Here is a 24,060-nt window from a genome sequence, read left to right on the forward strand (position 1 = left end):
GTCATTGGCCCATTTCCTTTGGAATTATGAAACAGTGCACATAACGAGTCAATTAGGTTCAATTAAAATAGTAGTTTTCAAACTTTTTCTTTCCACGCACATCCCACCTTAATCAATCCCTTACTAATCATAGCACCTATGGCATAGAGATTACTTAATGTGGAATGAGAGTTCAGGAGGCAGTTTGAAAACCAACGGTAAACGTAGACCCATCTCTTCCCCCCCCCCCCCCCCCCACCATCTCCTTTCCTCTGGCTCTGCATTCACAGAATTATCCCCGTCCCCGATCACTTCTCACCTTTCTCTCCTGTCCTCCCATCCGTGTCCACCTTTGGCCTGTTGGTCTGTGTTCCTCCTCCTGCCCCTTCTTTCCTCCTCCCCAGCCTTTTAATTCAGCCACCTGCCTTTTGCTCATACCCTGACGAAGGGCTCCAACCACAAGCGTTAGTTATACATATTGGCCTCCTGTGGATGCTGCGAGACCTGTGTTTCTCCAGCCTTTTGTGTATTGACTTTGGATGTTTACCATTACCGCAGGAGCCAAACTCGAGGCTGATTTTCCAACCAGTTTTGTGGTGACTAGTTTCGTCGCTTCTTGAGCCAGTGAGTCATTGAGCCTAAGCAGAGAAGGGCCCCTTTTGGACAATGAGAGCCAATCCCATTCTAGGCACCTCCGTACCAACCTGCAGGTCTGTGGTTTATGGGCAGCTTGGTCCTGATGTGCCTTGCAAGCCCTGTTCCCCACCCATCATCAGATGGGCATTAGGATAGTGGATAACTACCAGTCCCAACACTGAGCAAATTTAAAAACCAGCCTTTAATACCAGTCATGTGATAAATGGGTTGCTGTCAGAGCCAGTATTTATTATCCAATGACATCTGATCTGACTGGTTTGTTGGGCCATTGAAGTGGCCAATTAAGAAATTACCATCCTGGTAGTTATACAGTTGCTCCACACCAAGTAGATTGCTGATTTTCTTTTCCCCCCTGAAGGCCGTTTGCAGTGATCCAGTTGTTTGGTGGCCGCAGCTACTGATTCCAGATGTATTTCATCATTTGAATTTAAATTCTGCTGCTGAGAGATTAAACTTAATCTCTCATCTTGGAGTCCCTCTGGGGCGGCACAGTTAGCCTAGCAACGAACACAATGCTGTTACAGCTCCAGTGATCAGGACAGGGGGTTTGAATCCAGACTCTATAGGAGTTTGTATGTTCTCCCCATGCCTGTGTGGGTTCCCCCCCCCCCCCCCCCCCGGGGCCCTGGTTTCTTCCCACTGTTCAACCATGGGGGGGGGGGTTGTAAGTTAATTGTGTTTTCTTGGACAGCATGGGCTTGTTATGTCTAAATTTAAAAAAAATTAATCTATCACTTATTTTTCAAGGTATGTTTAAGACTGAATGGCACACCATGGAGAACTTATGCCTGGCTGATTCTGAATGATTGCTTTCTCACCTGTACATCTCCATTTGCTCAGCGTTGGGGAATCGGCTCCTCATTCCTGCCAGCTGATCTCTCATTCTTCCAAGCAGTAAGGGGAGAAAGACCCATTCTGTTCAACTGAGCTCTTCCCTGCACTGCTCTCCCAGTTGTCACACTGCTGTTCCAAGATCTGTGACCTTGTTCTTTGCAGGTATCCCCAACCTGATCACAGCTGATATGATTAAGGAAGGGGCTGCGGTCATTGATGTTGGCATCAATCGCGTCCAGGACCCGATTACTGGGAAGCCAAGACTTGTGGGCGATGTTGATTTTGAAGGTAATGGCATGAAACGAGTGGTAACCTGACCAAGGGGCTGTGTTACAGATTTCAGCTATTTTTTTTGCAAAAGTATATGCTCAATAGGAACATTGGAATTCAATTTTAATTTCAATTTGAATCTACAGGGTGATTTGTTTAGTGTAGTGATGAGTCCAATGTCATTACAGCGCCAGCAATCCTGGTTCAAACCCAGTGCTGTGTGTAAGGAGTTTGTCCGTTCTCCCCATGACCTGCATACCCTCCAAAATGTAGGGTAAGTAGGTGAATTGGGTAGCACAGGTTTCAGAGGGCCTTGTACCATGCTGCTTCATTAATACTAAATTAAAAATAAACTATTTCTGCTTTGGAATTTGGTTTCTAGGTCATGTTTATTTCCAATTCAGGTTTGTGATCTGCTCATTAATTGCTGCCAATCTGCCTCATCTCACTCTTGTCCAATGTGTTATCCCAATTCTATGAGCTCTAATTTTGTCGACCAACTTCATATGTGGAATAGGGTTGTCTTCTGCCTCGTGGGCTCACAGGCAAGCTATGATGCAAACCGGGTTCTAGTACTGATGGTATCTGCTCCAAAGGGTGGGCAGGAAAGTATTACAGTGCACTTTTGTTCTAATTCTGCTCAAGAGGCTGACGAAATGAAGATCACTTACTGTTGCAGCCAAGCCCACCTCTTAACCTGGCACAAACTAGTTCTCCTGCCTGTTCACCAATGCAATACGAAATTGAATCTTGTGCCATGTGCATTGGAACCCAGGTGTCATTGCATGTACTCTGCATGCCTATTCTAATTTATCTACTCCCATAATGTGCTTTAAAAATCTCCACGTATTGTAAAGACCAACTAAATCGCAGGGGATCTAGTTTCCAGTCAGCACAAAGTTCTAGTTTAGTCTGATGGCCGACCTGGGCTGGAAAGGTTGGTTTATTGCAGTCACCGTACGTCCTCCCTGTGTCTGCGTGGGTTGTCTCTTGGTTCTCCGGTTTCCTCCCGCCCTTCAAAGCGTATCAGCATTGTGGGTTAATTGGATGTAATCAGGCAGCATGGGATGGAAGGGCCTGTTACCATGCTGTTTGTCTAAATCTAAATAACTGGGCCTGGCATCAGGTACAGGCCAGACTGGAATTTGTGCCAATTTTGGTGCTTGTGTGTTCTTCTATAAATATCACCATGAAGGCAGGTAAATCTGCAAGGGCTGAGCAGTACACCTCGCATTGATTAAAGTCGTGCTTTGACAGACAGGTTGTCTCACGTGACTTGGTTTGAAATGATTTTTGCATCATGTACCCGTGAACGTGTTGAGAGGCCAAAACTTGCTGTAATAACACTGGACCACAAATTTTTTTTAAAAGGTTTGCTTCCTGGAAAAAAAATGGGGATTATGATGGACAACGTCAAGTTGAACACAAAGATAATTTCTGTATCATATAGGAAGTTGGAGAAACATTAACTCTGATTGAATTTAGCATAATGATGCTGAAACATTGCATTAGTTTTACTGCTGATATTTGTTTGACATGAGAGGCATCAGATGCTGAGTCCAGTTTCCAACAATAGTTGGCTGGCATTGATGGTTTCTAGTTGCCCTGGTCCCGCTTTTCCCTGGTTGCAATGTCCTGGTGAAATCTTTCACCATATTTGTCACCGCAGCAAGATCAGCAGGGAAGACGTCCAAGTGTCTTTACAGAAAATGAATCTTCAACGACATGTCGCACTTCATGGTTTTATAGCTTGAAGTCGACTTAAAATATGACAGGAGATCACGAAAGTAGGTTGTATCTAAAATGGGATGTGATAGGAAAATCTACGGTGATTTTTATTTATCAGCAGCCCAAAATCCATAAAATATACCTCAAGTCTTCACGAAGCAAATCTTTATTGTCCAGTTATTATCCCAAGGTGCTGAGATCAGGATGTGGCCATACAAAGTCCCTTCTAACCTTCGGTGCTTTGTGTTTGTTCAGGGGTGAAGAAGAAGGCCAGTTTTATTACACCGGTGCCAGGAGGTGTTGGCCCCATGACTGTGGCCATGCTAATGAAAAACACCATCATTGCAGCAAAGAAGCTTCTGAAGCAGCAGGAGAACTGAATCGCTTGCCACCCTGTGTTAGAGCAGAAGGGGGCCAGAAGGTTTTACCTGACATTCCAATGTATTGTTTACATCTCCCCAGACCAAAGGCCAATAGTTGAGTTATTTATTGCACTGTCTGTGAAGGAGTTGGGGTTTTCCTGTCTGCATTGAATATAATTTATTTGGGAGGATCTTCGTTGAGAGAGCACGAAGAGTGTGCAATGTTACAAGGACGTTACAAAAAACCTTCACACACTTGCTTTTTCCTGATTGTTTGGTATGTACATGTAAAGGATATGAGAAGGCCTGTTTTTGTTAAGTTGTTTTAAGTTAAGGAAACACAGCACCATTTTTACTGTGCAGCACTTTAGACCTCATGGGGAATGTTCTAGTCTAGAATAGCACAAAGCAGTTAACACCGGCCTCTTATGGGCAGCATGGTTAGCACAACGCTGTTACAGCACCAGTGATCGGGACTGGAATTCGAATCCCGCGCTGTCTGTAAGGAGTTTGTACGTTCTCCCCGTGTCTGCGTGGGTTTCCTCCGGGTGCTCCGGTTTCCTCCCACTGTTTAAAACGTACCGGGGTTGGTGGGGGGGGGGGTGGGGGGGTTGGTGTAGGTCATTCAGGTAATTGGGCGGCCAAAAGAGCCCATTACTGTGCTGTATGTCGAAATTAAAATAAATAAATAAATTTAAAGCTTGCACTGGGAGTAAAATTTCTTACCTCTTGACAATAACTTGCTTTGGAGTTGGTAGAAAGAAAACAAACTGAACTTCTTTTGACAATATTGAACCTGAGCTCTACAGATGTATTGTTACCTGCCCTGTGTTCTAAAAATGTCACCAGTCTTGAGGTTGGTGATTAAGTGAGAACGCTGGTCACGCTAGAATGGGTCTTCTGAGGTTAGTTGGCATCTCTTATCGGGTGGTCAAGCTCTCAGCTGGTGATGAGAATCCTGCCAGCTCAACAGCTTCTGCCGTTTGAGTAAAGAAAGAGAGCTCCATCCCAGGAACAGCTGATGGTGTTGGTTTAATAGGATGTAGTCTTGTTTAAGTAAAAACAATGCAGGTCAAACCAAGTACTTTATATAGCAAAGATAAAGATACATAACCAATGTTTTGGGCCTGAGCCCTTCATCAGGGTATGAGCTAAATGTAGGCAGGTGCCTGAATAGAATGGTGCTGAGTGCGAGAATGGTGGGATAGGAGCACAGGGAAGATTCCTCCAGCATTGCGTTTTGACTTCAAGCACAGCGTCAGCAGACCTCTGTACTGTTACAGGTGTGACATGACATCCTTGCAGTCAGAGATGGACCTGTGGTTCAGCTGGGCAGGATTCACTTGTCCAAAATGACACAAATGATGAATCAGTGTTTGCAGAAGAGCTAAATCTTCTAGGTCATATTAGCAAATTTAACAATCAATTTGTGAAGTTTAAAATACAGGATTCTGTTGACACCGTGGTTAAGTGAAAAAACACACAAATGCTGGAGAAACTCAGCAGGTCAAACAGTGCCTTTATGTCGCAAAGGTAAAGATACATCACCAACATTTCGGGCTTGACACCTTGATGGCAGCATTCTCCACGTTGCTGCTTTCCAGTTAAATCTGAATTTCATTGCTTTGCCCTGTGTCTGTAACCATATAACAATTACAGCACAGAAACAGGCCAGTTTGGTCCTTCTAGTCCATGCCAAACACCTTCTTCCACCTAGTCCCATTGACCCACACCAGCCTATGACCTTCCATTCCTCATCCATAGCCCTATCCAACTTTTCCTTAAATATTAAAATAGAGGCCACCTCGACCACTTTGGCTAGAAGCTCATTCCATACTCCCATCACCCTCTGAGTGAAGAAATTCCCCCTCATGTTTCCCCTAAACTTTTCCCCCTTCAATCTCAATGCATGTCCTCTTGTTTAAATCTGCCTGTCCACATTAACTCTATCTGTCCCCCTCAGAATTTTAAAAACCTTTGTCAAATCACCCCACAATCTTCTACACTCCAGGGAATAAAGTCCCAGCCTGTTTAACCTTTCCTTGTAACTGAAACCCAGGCAACATTCCTGTAAATCTTCCCTGCACTCTTCATTCTGTTGATGTCCTTCCTATAATTCGGCGACCAAAACTGCACACAATGTTCCAAACTTGGCCTCACAATGACTTGTACAATTTCAACATGACATCCCAGCTCCTGTACTCAATACTCTAATTTATGAAGGCCAACATACCAAAGCTTTTTTGAGAGATAAGATTCCATTTATTATCTTTGTCTAGTACAACTAGCAACGAAACATCACAGATCTCAGGGCAGTTAGAAAACTGCCTAACAATACAGTATACACGATTGGTTACTAGAGTTTACACATGGTACAGCAAGTCAGATTGCAACAGATGTTAAAATGTCCACCAGTCATATGGTAAAGAACGCTCCCCTAATCTCAGTAGCCGCTGTGGATTACAGGCACTGCCATCGCAAGTCAGGTTCAGTGACTCCCCACCAGTGTTAAGGAAAGTATATGCCATGCAGGCACAATTCATGGAGCTTCCCTGACTTCAACATCGGCTACCCTGAGGCCCAGACAAGGCAACCTCCCTACCTCTACAGTTGCCACAAGGCCCAGGGCAAAGCGTCTCTGAGTCCTTCCATTCCAGCACGACTGCGCAGCTCCCAGTTGCACCAGATTCCTGACTGGCTCTGTTAGTCCACCTTCAGTCCTCCTCCTTCGATACCAGGAACACCAATGATGACCCAAAGAAGTCTGAAAACTGCCGGACCGCCACAACATAAGCAGCTCGATCCTTTACTAGGGCTGCATCCAGAGCTCTATTTTCTTCAATGATCCAGTCCTTCTCAAATGCACAGTATCCACACGAATCGGCTCCAGTTTGGCGCTCTCCTCTACATCTTCACCACCCTCTATCTACATGTGACTCCACTTACAAGGAATTGTGCCAATATTCCTAAATCACTTCGTTCTATTGCTCGCCTCAATTGTCTGCCATTTTTAATGTGTATGACCTTTGCTGATGAGTCCTACCAAAATGTAGCACCCATCTCTTGACCCCTCAAGGGGTCTAATTTTATCCCTCACTATTCTTATACTTTTAATGTACTTATAGAAACACTTTGGATTTATTTTTTTTAACCTTGCCTGCCAAAGCAGCCTCTTATCTCCTTTTAGCCTTTCTAATTTTTTTCTGAAGTTTTTTTTTTTAAACGCTTTATATTCCTCAAGCACTTCATTTATTCCCTGCCGTACACATCCCTCTTCCTCTGAACCTAATTCCCAAGATCCCTTGAAAACCAAGGCTCCCTATATTTTCTAGCCTTTCCTTTACTCCTCACAGGGTCATACCAATTCTGCACTCTCAAAATTTTCTCTTTGAATATCCTCCATTTATCTGTTGCATCCTCCCAGAAAATAAATTCTCCCAAACCACACTCTAAAAATTCTTTCGCATCTCTTCAAAATTAGCCTTGTTCCAATCAAGAATCTCAACCTTAGTCCCAGCCCTATTCTCCATTATTAACCAAACTAATAGTATTATGATCACGAGACCCAAAGTGTTCCCCAACACAAACTTCTGTCACCTGGCCTATCTCATTCCCTAATAGGAGATCCAAATTGGCCCCCTCTCTAGTCAGTTCTATGTATTGATTTAGAAAACTTTCCTGAACACATTTGACAAACTCCAACCCATCCAGTCCTTTTACAGGATGGATGTCCCAGTTAATGTGTGGAAAGTTAAAATCCCCTACAATCTCCACCTTGTGTTTATTACACATAAATATGCTTTCTCTTCACAAATTTGCCTCTCTAATCCTCTCAGCCCATTAGGGTGGTCTATAATACACCCCCATTAGTGTTTACACGCCTTTTCCATTCCTCACCCATCCAAATAGCCTCACTGGATGAATTTAGAATGCCATCATGATGGGCAAAAGTGTTCCAACCACAGTAGAAACACAGTCACATCTATTGTCTTTCGTGGTCCCCATAACTAAATCCAGATTAATTTAATTTTAACCATTATGTCATTTGGACTGTTAGTCCAGGCCTCTGGATTCCTCCAATCGGTACACAACCACTAAAGTGTACTGACTCACGTAAGACAACCTGTCTGTCAAAGCACTACAGTAAGGACAATACACAGGGAGAATTAGTTTAACATTCAGAACAAGACCACAGAATTACAGAGACTTTCAACCTCCAACAAATAATTCTTGCATTTATCTATTACCTAATTGCACAAAGACTTAATTTTGACTTGTTCAGTCTAAAGCCAAGGTTGTCCAAACAGTAACACGCTGATAGACCTGCTCCTCTGTTTTCTGGCCAGATTGTGTGTTTTCCTGCTGCACTCTGGTTTTGTTGGACTCTCTAAACCTTTGAGGGAGAGGACACTGATAACTCAGCACTGCCTTAAGATCCACACACCCAATGGCTCAGATTTCAAGGTTATACAAGTTACGGATTCAAACCCATCAGTTTGTCACAACCCAGGGACAAGATAAGGGTCCAAAATACAGTCAAATGACGATCCTCCAGGCTCTGAAACAAACAAAAGAACTTGGAAATGTTGGTTTGTTTCCCTTTTAACGAACACTGCATAACCTGTTGAGTTTTTAGCTCTATGTTTCCTATTTATATTTCAGATTTACAGTGTCTTCAGGTTTTTTAACATTTCCATAAGGTAACAAGGACGTGATTGGAGCAAAAGTTACTCAGCTAAAGGTAGTCACAAATCATCAGGTTGTAGCACGTTGTTCAGCAAAAACGTCTTCACTTGTACACAGTTGACTTGACGCCTATCTGACACAGGTGAATTGAAATCTATCAATAGAAACTGTCAGACATTAACACTGGGCAAGTTCACTGGCAGCAAAACATTCACATCCATAGAATTTCCATCCACTGCAAGGAATTGGCATTGGTAGCGTCATGCAAAATGAGACATAAGTAATAAGTTGTATGTTCTACCTTCTCCTCCTTTCTCCCGATGCCCTGCAACTTGTATTAGCTATTTATTGTGACTATTCTTCTCTGACCCCTCTTCTGAATGTGTCTTGGCCCATACATAGCCTGCTGAGAGTTAGCCACATTGTTGGGTCTGGATGCAGCGTAAGCAAGGCCGATTTCTTGAAGGACATTAGTGAACCAGGCAGGCCTTTATGTAACTGGTTTATTAAATCAACTGAATTTAATTACACAGTGGAATTTGGATTTGCATTTCCAATCATTCATTCATTGCTCCAGTTTATTAATCTAGTAACATGATCTGTTTAAACATTTTTGCCTGGTTGGGAGACTTGTCATGATAGAACATAGAAATCTACAGCATAGTACAGGCCTTCACCCCAGAGTGTTGTGCCTACCAGCTGCCCAGAATTTCCTTTGTGCATAACCCTCGAATTTTCTCAGCTCCATGGACCTATCTACTAATCTCTTAAAGATCCTATTGTCCTTGCCTCCACCACTGTGGCCGGCAGCACATTCAATGTACCCACCCCCCTTTGCGTAAAGAATTTGCATCCCCCTGTACTTACTCCCAAGCCCCTTAAATCTATCATCCCTGGTGTTCCCCATTTCAGCCCTGGGGGGAAAAAAAGCCTCTGGCCTCTCACCATTTTATGCACCTCTATCAGGTCACCCCAAGGAGTAAAGACCAAGCTCACTCAACCTCTCCTCAATATCACGCTCTCCAATCCAGGCAGCCATCCTTGTAAATCTCCTCTGCACCCTCGCTATCATTTCCACATCATTCCAGGTCTTGTATATCATTACCTCAAGGCTCTTGAACTCGATCCCACAGTTAATGAAGCCCAACACACCATATGCCTTCTTAACAACATTACCAACCTGTGCAGCAGCTTTGAGAGTCCTGGAGACATGGACCCCAAGATCTCTCATTTTGTTCACACTGTTCAGAATCTGCCATTAACATTGTTTTCTACCTTCAAACCTGGCCAACCGATATGAACCACTGGGTAAAACCCCATCTTCCAATTCTTAGCCCAGATCTACATCTGAACAATATCCCCTCTGTCAACCCTTCAGACTATCCACAACACTGCCCACTCTTATGTCATCTGCAAACTTACTAACTTAATCTTCCACTTCCATGTGCAGGTCAGTTATAAAAATCACAAAGAGGAGAGGAACAGATCCCTGTGGAACATCACCGACCTCCATGCAGAAAATGACATGTCGATTATGGAAAGGTGCAGCACAGAAACAGGCCTTTCCGCCCTCTGCTCAACAACCCATTTACACTAATCCCATTTCTCTCCACATTCTCTGTGCAGACAGCGTCAGAGGTCAGGATCGAACCCAGGACTCTGGCACCATGAGGCAGCAGATCTACCACCGTGGCTCCATAGTGTAAGCAATCACAGCAGATGGGGTGCAACAAGGTGTTGACTTCCAAAGAAAGCAGTCCTGCAATTCTGGCAGCTCTTGTCACAGGAAAAGTCAGGCTGAGACAAGGCAAAATCCAGTTTCATGTAACACAAATCATTATTGATTTCTTTCTTGTATTCCAAGGCATGGTCAATTTGTAAAATCACTCCCTGTATAATTATAGTTGTTAAGCACCGACTGGAAAAGGAATGTCAAAACCTAATGTATTTGTTGACAAAAGGCTTAAAGACATTTAATCTTCCATCTCAGTGACAGAATACGGGGATCACTCTGTAACCTGTTGAGTAAAAAACCAGACCAAGTTGTTAGAATGTGAGGGCTGACATTGGGAGAGCAGTGGCGAGGGATTTGTGACATACATCGGTTGAGCTGAAAGGTACTGAACATTCAACGTATTTTCTATCTCAATTGAAAGTATCCACACACTTGGAGTGAATTTTTCTCTTTAAACCAAATTTAAAAATGAACAACTGGGTCTATTCACAGGAACATTTCATCTAATTCCTCGCTGTTTGAGGAGTTCAGAAACTACAGAAAAGGTCATTGCATTAACCTATACTACTGCCATTTCAAATACAATAATTACAAAATAAATTAAAAAAATAAAGAAAAACAGTTGATTTTTGCAGATCAATCTTAATCTGTAAAGAATTTTGATCAAGTATTTCCACTTTGTGTGGCACTTAAAGAGGAGCACTGTGAATCAATATCAAATGAAACACTTACAATACAGGAACTGTGAAAGCGTTACATTAAAACCCATGAGATGGTTAGCAACTACCTGACGCGGATCTCTGTCTACTTGGTGCCAAGTGCAATAAAATTAAAAACAACTTTTTTTTCAGTCAAAGCATAAAGTTGCTCTCACCATCATGACAACCCTGTAGACATCGGATAGAGCAAAACCTTCCTTTAATAACGAGGCTCTTGTGAAGGAAAGTGAGGAAAAACCATGGCAAAGAGCCATGTACATAAGCCTTGGATCAACCTCTTTATAACATCACAATTAAATGTCAAAATGGTTCAAAGCAACCTCCTAATTCCTGGAATGTGTTGCAATATGTTGACATCTTGTCTAACTGGCACTACCAATTGTTTCCTAACTTTAATATAATGTCTTTGTCCTTTAAAACATACCGTATTTTACACAGCACAGTTAAAGCACAGCACAGATGCATAGATGTCTTCGCTTGCAGTAAATACTCAGATCTGGACAAAGTGCAGTTCTCAGCAGGGTTAACACACACGAATGGTGTTGGCTCATCATCAGTTCAGTGAGGTCCAGGTGCTGACAAAGTCTTCCTGTGTTGGACCTGTCACATTGCTGCAGCAAGTCTGGCTACAAAGTGGTTTCACCACCCAGGTCTCTGCGAGCCTTCTCCACACCTGCATCTTCATATTCGGACTCCATTTCTATCTTGAACTGTGGAACTGAGCAAATGGCATTTCGGGTGTAGCTGAAAGCAGGAGAGGATGGGCAGGAAATCTTGAGGTGTAAAGTTATACTGTCAAGAGATTCAGAAAGGAAACATTATTTTCTTTGATTTACAACCGTGCAGAATAAACGGTTGAAAAATGACAGGCTGCAGATGCTGGAACTGAAATAAAGCCAGGAAATACAGTAAAAGTCCAAAAATCCAGAAGCCATAAATCCTGACCTCCCAAGAATCCAGACTTCTTGAAAACTCTCAAACTTTTAAAATTTAGTGGATGCACAGCAGCAACGTGCAGAACTCATGGAAATGCAAGAAAATTTTTTTTTTCCACTTTGTGTTTCATAAGAAAAATGTTTCATTAATCAACTATCAACCCTTTTCTGTTCATTTTTTTCTTTATTTGGCTTAAATTTGAATTTTAAAAATTCTGCCCGAGAATACGGAAAATCAAAAATCCAGATCAACCCAGTCCTGGAGCAGTCCAGATTTTAGAACTTTTATTGTACTCAGATGGACAGACAGCAGCGTTAAGATTCCAGGTTTCACGATGTGGCTGGGAGTCACGTGATGGAGTAGTGGCCGGACGGTGAACTCCAGCCCTCTCCAGAAAAGTCGGGAAAAACAAGAGAAAACACAAAGGCACAGAAATAAAAGTTACAGAAAAGTGAGTATAAAGGTGGAAAGAAGATGGCGACAAAAAAAGAAAAGTCGAAAGCAACGGTAAGAAGAGAGGAAGAGAAGACAAAGGAGGAAAAAGGTGAAGGCCTTACCTGTCCGAAGAGGCCCGCTGCGGAGAGAGAAACCCGCTCCCTCAGGTCGGTAAATAATGGACTACAAAAATGGCTCGCAGAGCCGAACAAAAGTGCGCAACCGCGCATGCGCGAAGTTTCGCGCATGCGCGATGCGAATGAAAAAAAACACACCGACGGGAGGGGGGACCAGCTGGGGAGTCGATCTCCACAGCCGGCAACGACAGCTGCAGAACACCTGCAGCAAGAAGAGACCACAGAAGACAATAGAAACAAGATAGAAGAGGAGGAAAGGGCACCAAAGAAACAACAGATGGCCAACCCAGAGGAAGAAGAAGAGGAAGAGTATGGTGAAATAGAAGAAGAAAAGAGAGGCAAGGTAAAGGATATACTTGCTCTTATTAGAGGATACATGGAATCATTTAGAGAATGGCAAACACAGGAATTTAAGGATTTAAGAAAAAGAATAAACAACACAGAAGAGAAAATAAATAAAATGGAGATGACCTTAACAGAAATGGGAAAGAAAATGGACAAGATGGAAGAGCGGGCAGTAGCAGCAGAAATGGAGGTAGAAGACTTAAAAAAGAAATTGGAGGAATCTAATAAAAAAACTAAAGAGACACAAGAACTACTAGCTCAAAAAATAGATACAATGGAAAACCATAACAGAAGAAATAACATAAAGATAGTGGGCCTTAAGGAAGATGAAGAAGGCAAGAATATGAGGGAGTTTATAAAAGAGTGGATCCCTAAGACCCTAGGATGTCCAGAACTACAGCATGAAATGGAAATAGAAAGGGCACATAGAGTATTGGCCTCTAAACCACAACCACAACAAAAACCAAGATCTATTGTAGTAAAATTCCTAAGATATACTACAAGAGAAAAGGTACTGGAGAAGACAATGGAAAAAGTAAGAGAGGGCAACAAACCACTGGAGTATAAAGGGCAAAAAATCTTCATTTATCCAGATATAAGTTTTGAACTCCTAAAGAAGAGAAAAGAGTTCAATACAGCAAAGGCGATTTTATGGAAGAAAGGGTATAAATTTATACTAAAGCATCCAGCGGTATTGAAAATATTTATTCCAGGACAACAAAACAGACTATTCGCGGATCCAGAAGAAGCACGAAAATTTGCAGAACAATTACAAAAATAGACTGAGGGAGGAAGACGGGTAATGAGAGTTAAAACGATCACGACTGATATGTATGTGGGTAAAGACAAAAATAGACTGAGGGATGAAGACGGGTAATGAGAGTAAAAATGATCACGATTGATATGTATGCAGGTAAAGAGGTATAAGAGTGAATAGAGACAATGAGCATACATGAATGTATCTGTACTTAGAGGAAAATATGGATAGTATAGACAAGAATTAATAAGGGAAGGTAATGGAATAGAGAGAATAAGGAGGGAATTAAAAGAGGGACCTTTGTGACATATGAAAAGTGAAATCTTTTCTGGGGGAGGCGGGGTGGGGGGAAATAGCGGTCACTGCAAAATCAGTTGACGCTTGCGAGTGGATTCGCAAATCCAAATGGAGAGGGGAGATGTGGTTGTCCGACAAGGGATAAAGGACAACTCAGGAGGTGAAGGGGAGATTGGGGATAAATAAGATAGAAATAGGAGAATAAGGAAAATGTTAGATGTTGTAGGAATGTTGTCTTATAAAGAGTTGAAAATAAGAAAACAGAAATGGAAAAGGAGGAAAGGTAATGATGGAAAAACGGAAAGAGAAGATAAACAAAATATAAAAGGGCTACGCTGAACTATATGTCTTTAAATATTAATGGAATACATAACCAAATTAAAAGGAAGAAACTACCAAATTTAAATGAATAAATGTATTCCATTAGAAAAAATAACATATTGGTTAAGAAATAACATTGAAATATTCGAACAAGTATAGGAGCCTTACATTAAATACAATAGCGAAAACCTACCGGGGACAAACATTACCTAAGTTGATGGAAGGAGAAGGAAAGAAAAGAATGGACTCAGTAGAATTTCTGGTGTAATTTGGTTGAATGACAACATTGTCTGACTGGCTTAATGCAACCTAGATTGTATACCTAAAATGGATGAGAGGGGGGGGTGGGGGGGTGGTTTGGGAGGAAAGGGGGGGGGGGGAGAAAAAGTCACTGTATATGTGTGAAAAGAAATAGTGTATATCATGGCTAATGTGATTTATGGTGTGAAAAATAAAAAAATTAAAAAAAAAAAAAAAAAAAAGATTCCAGGTTTCACCAGAATTGGGAACAATGAGAAATCAAACAAGTTGCAGAGGAAGGGTTAGAGAGATAAGTATAGGGTGGAGAAAACGAGAGAATGAATGACACAAGTGGGAGTGGCGCTGGGTGAGATGGAGTGGAATGGGCTTGTCGTCATAGCTGATCTGTCCAGAGGAGATGTACAGAAAAGAACAAGAATAGAGGAGGGACAGACTTGAACTGCCCCACAGTCATTCAACACCCAGAGTGGAACTACAAAATATAAAACAGTGGAAAACTCAAATAATGCAGATGCTGGATGCCTGAAAGGAAAGAGATAGACAGCAGGCCAGGAAGCATCTGTGGAGAAAGAAAGAATGTTTCAAGTTATTAGTTCTGAAAGATTGTTGACCAAAAATATGAACTCTTCCTTTGGGAGCACCACGTAGTAGTTGTATGGACAGATATGCACCTATTAATCATAAAAGGGGAATAAAGGAGGGAAAATTGACACTGACCTGCGGTCGAGTGAATCAGAGTTGCTCGGTGATGCTTCAGCATGAGCAGCTCCAATTGGAGGACTTTTCCCCTGGGAACCAATCACATTCACATTTCAGGTCAGTTTGATACATTAAACAGGCACTGAGGTAGAACTCAAAAAAAGCAAAAACCTGCAGATAATGGAAATCTGAAGCACAGAGAATACCAGAAATATCCAATGGTTCAGGCGGCTTTTACAGAAAGAGAAATGGAAGGCTGATCAGCCTATTTCTCACTCCACAGATGCTGCCTGACCTGCTGAGTGTTTCCAATACACACTAATTTTACATCCCATGTTGTAGTTCTCCACTGATTTCCGTTGATCTGATATGCATTGGAAAATGGCACAAGCTTTAAAGATGATAGAAATTGTAGATAACTTTCTAGTTTTTAAAAAAACAAATGACATCTAACTAGAATGGTCCCACAGCCAATCAACACCCAGAGTGGGAGTCACCATATTCACATAAACTGACTTACAACACTGAATGTGAAACCTGATATGTGTGGCAGGGAGGAATATCCATCTCTTTATTTAATTCAATTTAATTTAGACATACAGTACAGTAACAGGCCCTTCATGCCCATGTATCCGTGCTCCCCAAATGCATCCATGTGACCAATTAATCCATGAATCTTGTCCATCTTTGGAGGGTGGGAGGAAACTGGAGCATCTGCAGGAAACTCACAAAAACAGGGAGAACATACAAACACCTTACAGACAGCGTTGGATTTGAACCTGGGTAGCTGGCACTGTAGCAGTGTTGTGCTAACTGTTACATTATGGAGGGCATGTTTTGGGAATGACCAAAGTGCCACACTAACCAGATGATGTTGGTGTTAGAGAAGGCCTCAAGTATGTGTGTTTGGGGGGGGGGGGGGGGCGGGGTTCTGAGCCTTTCCAAGTTCAAATGAATTCTGTTTTATGGATCACTATTCCACCACTGCTCCCAATCACTGACCAGATTACCTTTCAATTTCAATTTAGACATTTAGCTCTGTAACAAGCCCTTTTGGCCCATGAGCCAGTGCCACCCAATTACACCCAATTGACCTACAACCTCCGGGTGGGAAGAAACTTCAGCACCCAGAGGAAACCCATGCAGACACGGGTAGAACATACAAACTCCTTACAGAGAGTGCGGGATTCGAACCTCGGTACCAATCAATGGCGCTGTAACTGTTGCGCTAACCACTACACTAAATGTACTGCCTTGTTTGCACCTTAGCCCCCTGTTCACCTGATTTTATCCCTTCCCCCACCCACCAGTTGGACAGGTTTCTTCACCCTCCATCTCTCCCACCAGAAAGGTTAGCACTGTTTCTCTCCCCACAGACCTGCTGAGTATTTGCAGCATTTTCTGTTTTGAACCTGAGAATGGTACACTTTAAAACTGAGTGAAACGTGAAGGTCTGCACATGCTGTGATCGCTGGAGGAACTCAGCCGGTCTCACAATGTCCTCAGGAGGTAAAAACTATCCAACCAACATTTCTGTCCTTCACCTTGAGGAAGGACTAAGGCCCGAAAAATTAGTTATATAACTTTACCTCCTGTGGACAGGCCCTGCAATCTATAATGTCTGTGCCAAACACAATGCCAAATCTAATCCAAATCTCTGGGGCTTGCTCAAGATCCAGGTCCTAGTCTCTGCATCCTTGTGGGCCTATCTAGAAGCCTCTTACACATTATTATTATATCTGCTTCCACCAGTTCGCTTGGCAGACAATTTCAGGAACATAGCATTGTGTTTAAAAAAAACTACTCCACACATAGAACATTACAGCACAGAAACAGGCCCCTTTGGCCCTTCTAATCTGTGTTGAACCATTTTGCTGCTGAGTCCCACTGACCTGCACCCAGTCCATGGCCCTCCATACCTCTCTCACCCATGTACCTACCCAAATTCCTCTTAAATGTTAAAAATGAGCTGGCAGTTTGTTCCACACTCCCACCATTCTCTGTGTGAAGAAGTTCTCCCTAATCTTTTCCCCTTTCACTCTTAACCCGTGTCCTCTGGTTTTTATCTCATCTACCCTCAGTGGAAAAAAAACTATATTTACTCTGCCCATCCCTCTCATCATTTTAAATACATCTATCAAATCTCCCCTCATTTTTCTACGGTCCAGGGAATAAAGTCCAAACCTGTTTAATCTTTCTCTGTAACTCAGTTCCTGTATCAAGGGAACATCCTAGTAAATCTTCTCTTCCCTCTTTCTATCTTATTAATATCCTTCCTGTAGTTAGGTGACCAAAACTGCACAAAATACTCCAAATCTGGCCTCACCAATGCCTTGTACAACTTTACCATAACATCCCAACTCCTGTACTCAAAACTTTGATTTATGAAGGCCAATATGCCAAAAGATCTCTTTACAACCCTATCCACATGTGATGCCACTTTCAGGGAATTAAGTATCTATATTCCCAGATCCTTCTGATCAACCACACTTTTCAGTGCCCTAGTATTTACTGTGTACGTCCTTTCTTGGTTAGTCCTTCCAAAATGCAAAACCTCACACTTGTGTGTATTAAATTCCATCTGCCATTTTTCAGCCCATTTTGATATCAAACTCTCCCACACACCCCTTCTCCCACACACTCCTTCTCCATATAACCATATACAGCACAGAACAGGCCAGTATGGCCATACTAGTCCATGCCGGAACAAATACCCACCCTCCAAGTCCCACTGACCAGCACCTGGTCCATACCCCTCCAATCCTCTCCCCTCCATGAAATTATCCTGTCTTTCCTTAAATGTAAATAACATTCCTGCTTCAAGTATCTCCACCGGAAGCTTATTCCACATCCCAACCACCCTTACGTGAAGAAATTTCCCCTCATGTTCCCCTTATAATTTTCCCCCTTCAATCTCAAACCATGGCTTCTGGTTTGAATATCCTCCACTCTTAATTGAAAAAGCCTATCCACGTTGACTCTCTCTGTTCCTTTTAAAATCTTGAATACCTCCATCAAATCCCCCTCAATTTTCTACGCTCCAGAGATAAAAGCACCAGGCTGCTCAATCTTTCTCTGTAACTCAAACCCTGACATCCTGTCAACATTCTCGTGAACCTTCTCTGCACTCTCTCTATTTTGTTTATATCCTTCCTATAATTTGGTGACCAAAACTGCACACAGCAATCCAAATTTGGCCTCACCAATGCCTTGTACAATTTCATCATAACCTCCCAACTCTTGAATTCTATACTCCGATTTATGAAGGCCAACATTCCAAATGCCTTCTTCACCACTCTATCTACCCAAGTATCAACTTTTAGGGTACCATTTACCATAACTCCTAAATCCCTTTGTTGCTCTGCACTCCTCATTGTCAATGTATATGACCTATTTTGATTTGCCTTTCCAAAATGCAACACTTCACACTTATCCGTATTAAATTCCATCAGCCATTTCTCAGCCCACTCCTTTAGCTTTCCTATATCTCTTTTAAGCTGCGGTAATCTTCCTCACTGTCCACAATACCACCAATCTTTGTATCATCTGCAAACTTACTTATCCAATTCACCACCCCTTCTTCCAGATCGTTAATATATATAACAAACAATAGTGGACCCAGGACCGATCCCTGAGGAATTCCACTAGTCACCGGTCTCTAATTTGACAAACAATTTTCTACCACTACTCTCTGACACCTCCCATCCAACCATTGCTGAATCCATTTCACTACCTCCTTATTTATACCTAATGCCTCCACCTTTTTTCCTAACCTCCTGTGGGGAACTTTGTCAAAAGCTTTACTAAAGTCTAAATAGACAACATCCACAGCCTTCCCTTCATCAATCTTTTTTGTAACCCCCTCGAAAAACTCTATAAGGTTTGTTAAGCATGACTACCCCTGACAAAACCATGCTGACTACTAGCTATCAATCCCTGTTCTTCCAAATATTTGTAAATGCCATCCCTCAGAACACTTTCCATCAACTTACCCACCACAGACGTCAGACTCACAAGTCTATAATTTCCAGGCTTACATTTGGACCTTTTCTTAAACAGCGGAACCACATACGCCACCCTCCAATCCTCTCGCACTACCCCTGTGACCAGTGGCATCCTAAATATCTCTGTTAATGGCCCCACTATCTGTACACTAGTCTCCCTGAGTGTCCTTGGGAATACTTTGTCCGGACCTGGAGATTTGTCCACCTTTATCTTTTTTAACACTGCCACCACTACCTCCTCAATTATCCTTAAATGATTCATGACCTCCCCACTATTTTTCTTTACTTCAACTGGTACAATATTTTTTTCCCTAGTGAATACCGAGGAAAAGAAATAATTTAAAATTTTCCCCATCTCCTCTGTCTTTTCACATAGCCTACCCTCCCTATCTACAAGGGGTCCAATTTTATCCCTCACTAATCTGTTACTTTTAATGTACCTATAGAAACACTTTGGATTTATTCTTACTCTGTCTGCCAAAGCCTCTTCGTGCCTCTTTTTGGCCTTTCTAATTTCTTTCTTAACATTTTTTCTACACTCCTTGTAGTCCTCTTTCAATTTCTCAGCACCCTGCTGTTTATACCTCTTGTACACCTCCCTCTTTCTCCTAACCAAATGTTTAATATTCCTCGAAAACCAAGCCTCCCTAAGACTTCCAGCCTTTCCTTTGATCCTCACTGGGACATACCTACTCTGTACACTCAAAATTTCTTCTTTAAATATTCTCCATTTTTCATTTACATCCTTTCCTGAAAAAATCATGTCCCACTCAATACTCCCCAAATCCCTTCTTATTCCTTCGAAATTTGTTTTTCTCCAATCCAGTACCTCAACTTTAGGCCCTTCTTTGCTCTTCCCTAAAATTACCCTAAAACTAATAGAGTTGTGATCACTAGACCCAATTTGTTCTCCACCATTAACCTCAGACACCTGACCTATCTCATTCCCTAACAGGAGATCCAGTATTACACCATCCCGAGTCGGTTCCTCTACGTATTGATTAAGAAAACTTTCTTATACACATTTGACAAACTCTAGTCCATCCAGCCCTCTTTCTGTATTGGTATCCCAATATATGTGAGAGAAGTTAAAATCTCGCATGATCACTACCTTATGTTTATTACACATATATGCTATCTCCTTACAAATTTGTTCCTCCAATTTTCTTGGCCCATTTGGTGATCTATAATACATTCCTATTAGTGCCCTCATGCCTCCTCCACCCCTCAATTCCACCCGAACAGACTCACTGGACGATCCCTCCAAACCATCCTGCCAGCTCACGGCAGTAATGTCCTCCTTCACAAGCAGAGAAACTCCTCCCCCTTTTTTTTTAACCCCCTGTTCTATCACATCTAAAACATTTGTATTCTGGAATATTTAGTTGCCAGTCGTGTCTCTCCTGCAACCAGGTCTCACTAATTGCCACAACATCATGATTCCAAGTGCCAATCCATGCTCTAAGCTCATCTACCTTGTTCACTATGCTTCTTGCATTAAAGTACATGCATTTCAGAGAATGACCCTCACATATATTCCCTTTTCTACCTTTTACCTTAACCTCCATCCTTCCTTTGTTATCTTTATCATTCTTAACTAGGTGGCCATGCACCCTAGACTCTGCTCGCAAACTCTGCTCCCCACCCCCCTGCCAAACTAGTTTAAACCCTCCCCCACAGCTCTAGCAAATCTGCTTGTCAGGATATTAGTCCCCCTCCAGTTCAAGTGGAGTCCGTCCCTTTTGTACAGGTCCGACCTTCCCCAGAAGAGATCCCAATGAACCAAAAATATTATCCCTGCCCCCTCCACCAACTCTTTAGCCATGCATTCATCCTCCACATCCTCCTATTACTACCCTCTCTAGCGCGTGGCACCGGCAGCGATCCAGAGATTACTACCTTAGAGGTCCTGTTTTTTAACTTCCTGCCTAATTCTATGTATTCCTGTTTCAGGACCTCATCCCCACTTCTAACTAAGTAATTGGTCCCCACATGGACCACTACTTCTGGACGCTTACCTTCCCCTTGCAGAATTCTGTGAACTCGTTCAGAGACATCCCTGACCCTAGCACCAGGGAGGCAACAGACCAACCTGGATCCCCGATCTCGTCCAACAAACCTCCTATCTGTCCCTCTGACAAGTGAGTCCCTAACCACAATTACCCTGTTCTTATCCCTCCTTTCCTTCTGAGCCTCAGGGGCAGCCCCTGTGCCAGAGACCTGACCCCCACGACTCTTCCCTGATAGGCTGTTCCTCCCAGCAGTATCCAATGCCGAATACATGTTGCTGAGGGGTACTCTGCACTGGCACTCTCCCTCCTTTCCTTATAGTTACCCAATTCCTTGACTCCTGTCTTCTAGGGGTGACTGTCTCCCTGTAACTCCTCTCTATCACTGCCTCTGCTTCCCTTATGATCCTCAGTTCATCCAATTGCAACTCAAGCTCCCTAAGACGGTCGCTCATGAGTTGCAATTGGGTGCACCTTTTCCAGGTGTAGTCATCAGGAACAGCTGTGCTGTCTCTGATTTCCCACATCCCACAATTGGAGCACTTGACTACCCCAGCTGACTCTATTACCTCCTTTCTTAATATATATATAGGTTATTTAAAAGAAATACTAAACAAATAATACTAAAAGACTAACCACCTTAAAGACATGTCCTCTCATAAACAAATGAGGGTTATTGGGAACTGGCACAGAAGGGGAGGCCAACATTGATTAGGCAAGATCAGATTGTGTGGTGGGACAGGCTGGAGAGGCTGTGGCTTACTCTAGCTCCCTTTTCTTCGGTCATGTGTGGAGATTTCTCGTTATTTGCTGCTAGATTTTGAAAATTTGAAAATTGAGATGCAAAATGGGGCTATTGTTGGTTCTTAGCAGAGCAATCCCAACTGCCCTGTTCCAGTCTCCTTATTTCCTTGTAGCCCAAGAATGTTTTCTCTCATTTGCACATCGTCTTCCTGTTGATCCATTCGCCACTTAACCACATTTGGGCTAATTTATGGTCAACCAATTAACCGACCAACACATCTTTGTGTTAAGTGAGGAAACCAGAGCAAACACATACAGCCTACAGCAGACTTCAAAGACAGCACCCAAGGTCATGAATGAACTTGGAGCTATGCACAGCTCCTCGTTGATGCATGGGTTGTGTCAGTTCCTTTTAATTGTCCTTGAAGAGAATAACAGCAAAATGACTGTGGAATTATACCAGCAGAACAGAAAAATGAAGAGGAAATGCACAAGACAAAAATTGGATGAAATTCAGTAAAGTGGTGACTATTTAGGAAGTGCATAAAGGTTCAATCATTACTGTGGATCATAGATGATTAACGTTCAAGGATTTAATGAATGAATATGGTTATTAAATATATGGAATTAGTTGAGCATTAAGTGCTAATTAGCATGTTACTGTTGGACAGTTTACTCACTAGCAAGGCCTTTGGAACCATTTTTCTGTGTTTCAATCTGTTCCATAGGAATCTTTACTGGAGCTGAACGAGTGCAGGTCTCAGGCTGAGAGGAAACCTAGAATTTCAGGCAGAACGTTTAGGGCTTTCATAGTCATGGCAGTGTTCTCCTGAATCGGGAGTACTGGAACCAACAGAGGACACAAAGATCCTTTCCCAAACCATCCTAGCTAAGTGCAGGGATTGCACATCAATTTATCTGGATGAATCTCTGTGTGCTAAGCTGAGGCCATGGAGTGACCATGATGAGACTCTCAGGATGAAGATGACACTCAGGTTCTTGGCTTGATTCTCCTACTAGATGGATGAGAATCCAACCATAGCAAGCATGGTGGCTATTATGAAGCGTTTTATTCATGTAAAAACAGACAGATATGTTGGAGGAACTCAGCCAGCCTCACGCTGTTCATAGATTTATTACCGAGGTTTTGAGCCTGAGCTTTTTCCTTGAAGTAGAAATGCTGAGGTCCTCCAGAATTTCTGTGTGTTTTTACTGCATTCACAGCATTTGCAAACTTCCATGTTTCACTCTGTCCCATTGATGTGGCTACTTCTGCCCTGCTTGCTTAACCCACTAAGGACCCCCATCGCCTCTTCTTGCTGCTCCTTTCAGGCACAAGGTACAGAAGCCTGAAGACCAGCACATCTCAGTTCAAAAATGGTTTCTTTCCAACAGCTATCAGGCTCTTGAACCTCTCCCTGAGTCACGAACCACAGATAGCTCTGACAGCTCTACAGGACTGACTGGACTATGGCATAACGATTTTTCCACTTGGATCTCTGAATACTTTTTAAACTATATATGAATAGTTTACTATATATGAATCATAAGGGTGTATAAGAGTAGGAGATTGGGCCTGTTGCAGTGTGAAGGGATTGGATTTGTGAAGTGTGTCCAGGAAGCTTTCTGAAGCAGGAGGCAGATGCTAGAGAAAGGTCTACATTTGACCTCTCAGTGAGACTGGTTAAAATGCCAGCGGGGGAGCATTTTGAGGCCAGTGACCATTCATTTTAAAAGAGACATCGAAAAAGATGGAGTCACACTACAGCCTCCTGTGTCTGGGATCTGGAGCAACAAACAGCCACTGGAAGAAGTCAGTGGGCTGAGCAGCTTCGGGGGGAGGAAGAGAATGGTTAACATTTCATCAAGATGATGTACAAGTTGGGGCAAGCTAGTTCTGACAGCATTCAACAGGAACTTGCAGAGGTTGATGGGGCATGGCTGCTAGCAGGTGAAGGGATGTCTAGCAAATAGGAGGCTTCCAAAAGCATGATCGGAAGAGTTCAGGCCCCGAGCAATTCTGTCTGAATGAAGGGCACACTGGCAACCTTAGTTGACAAAGGATAGTCTGGTCAGGAAGACTGGACAATGGCTTATGTATCCTTATTTAAAAGGGGTTGCAAAGGCTTACCAGGGAACAACAAG

At 42.6% G+C, this 24,060-nt stretch overlaps 2 protein-coding genes across 14 annotated transcripts in view; one reads left to right on the forward strand and one right to left on the reverse strand.

Moving 5' to 3' along the window:
- The window catches only part of mthfd2 (methylenetetrahydrofolate dehydrogenase (NADP+ dependent) 2, methenyltetrahydrofolate cyclohydrolase), a 53,850-nt gene extending 49,713 nt beyond the window's left edge, over positions 1-4,137 (forward strand). For 3 of the 4 annotated variants that reach the window (XM_069918085.1, XM_069918086.1, XM_069918088.1), the window contains 2 exons: positions 1,633-1,758; positions 3,724-4,137. In XM_069918085.1, coding sequence (XP_069774186.1) covers positions 1,633-1,758; positions 3,724-3,848 — 251 coding nt within the window. In that variant the 3' untranslated portion in view covers positions 3,849-4,137. The other variant, XM_069918087.1, reaches the window with a different exon arrangement.
- A 706-nt stretch (positions 4,138-4,843) lies between these two features.
- LOC138754187 (electrogenic sodium bicarbonate cotransporter 4-like) overlaps positions 4,844-24,060 on the reverse strand; it is a 228,351-nt gene continuing 209,134 nt past the window's right edge. For 9 of the 10 annotated variants that reach the window (XM_069918076.1, XM_069918079.1, XM_069918075.1 and 6 more), the window contains 2 exons: positions 15,177-15,247; positions 4,844-11,762 (listed from right to left, as the gene is read on the reverse strand). In XM_069918076.1, coding sequence (XP_069774177.1) covers positions 11,597-11,762; positions 15,177-15,247 — 237 coding nt within the window. In that variant the 3' untranslated portion in view covers positions 4,844-11,596. Of the gene's footprint in view, positions 11,763-15,176; positions 15,248-22,595; positions 22,693-24,060 lie in introns of all 10 variants that reach the window. The other variant, XM_069918077.1, reaches the window with a different exon arrangement.

This window comes from Narcine bancroftii, chromosome 2 (genome assembly GCF_036971445.1).
Source record: "Narcine bancroftii isolate sNarBan1 chromosome 2, sNarBan1.hap1, whole genome shotgun sequence".
Lineage (NCBI taxonomy): Eukaryota > Metazoa > Chordata > Chondrichthyes > Torpediniformes > Narcinidae > Narcine > Narcine bancroftii.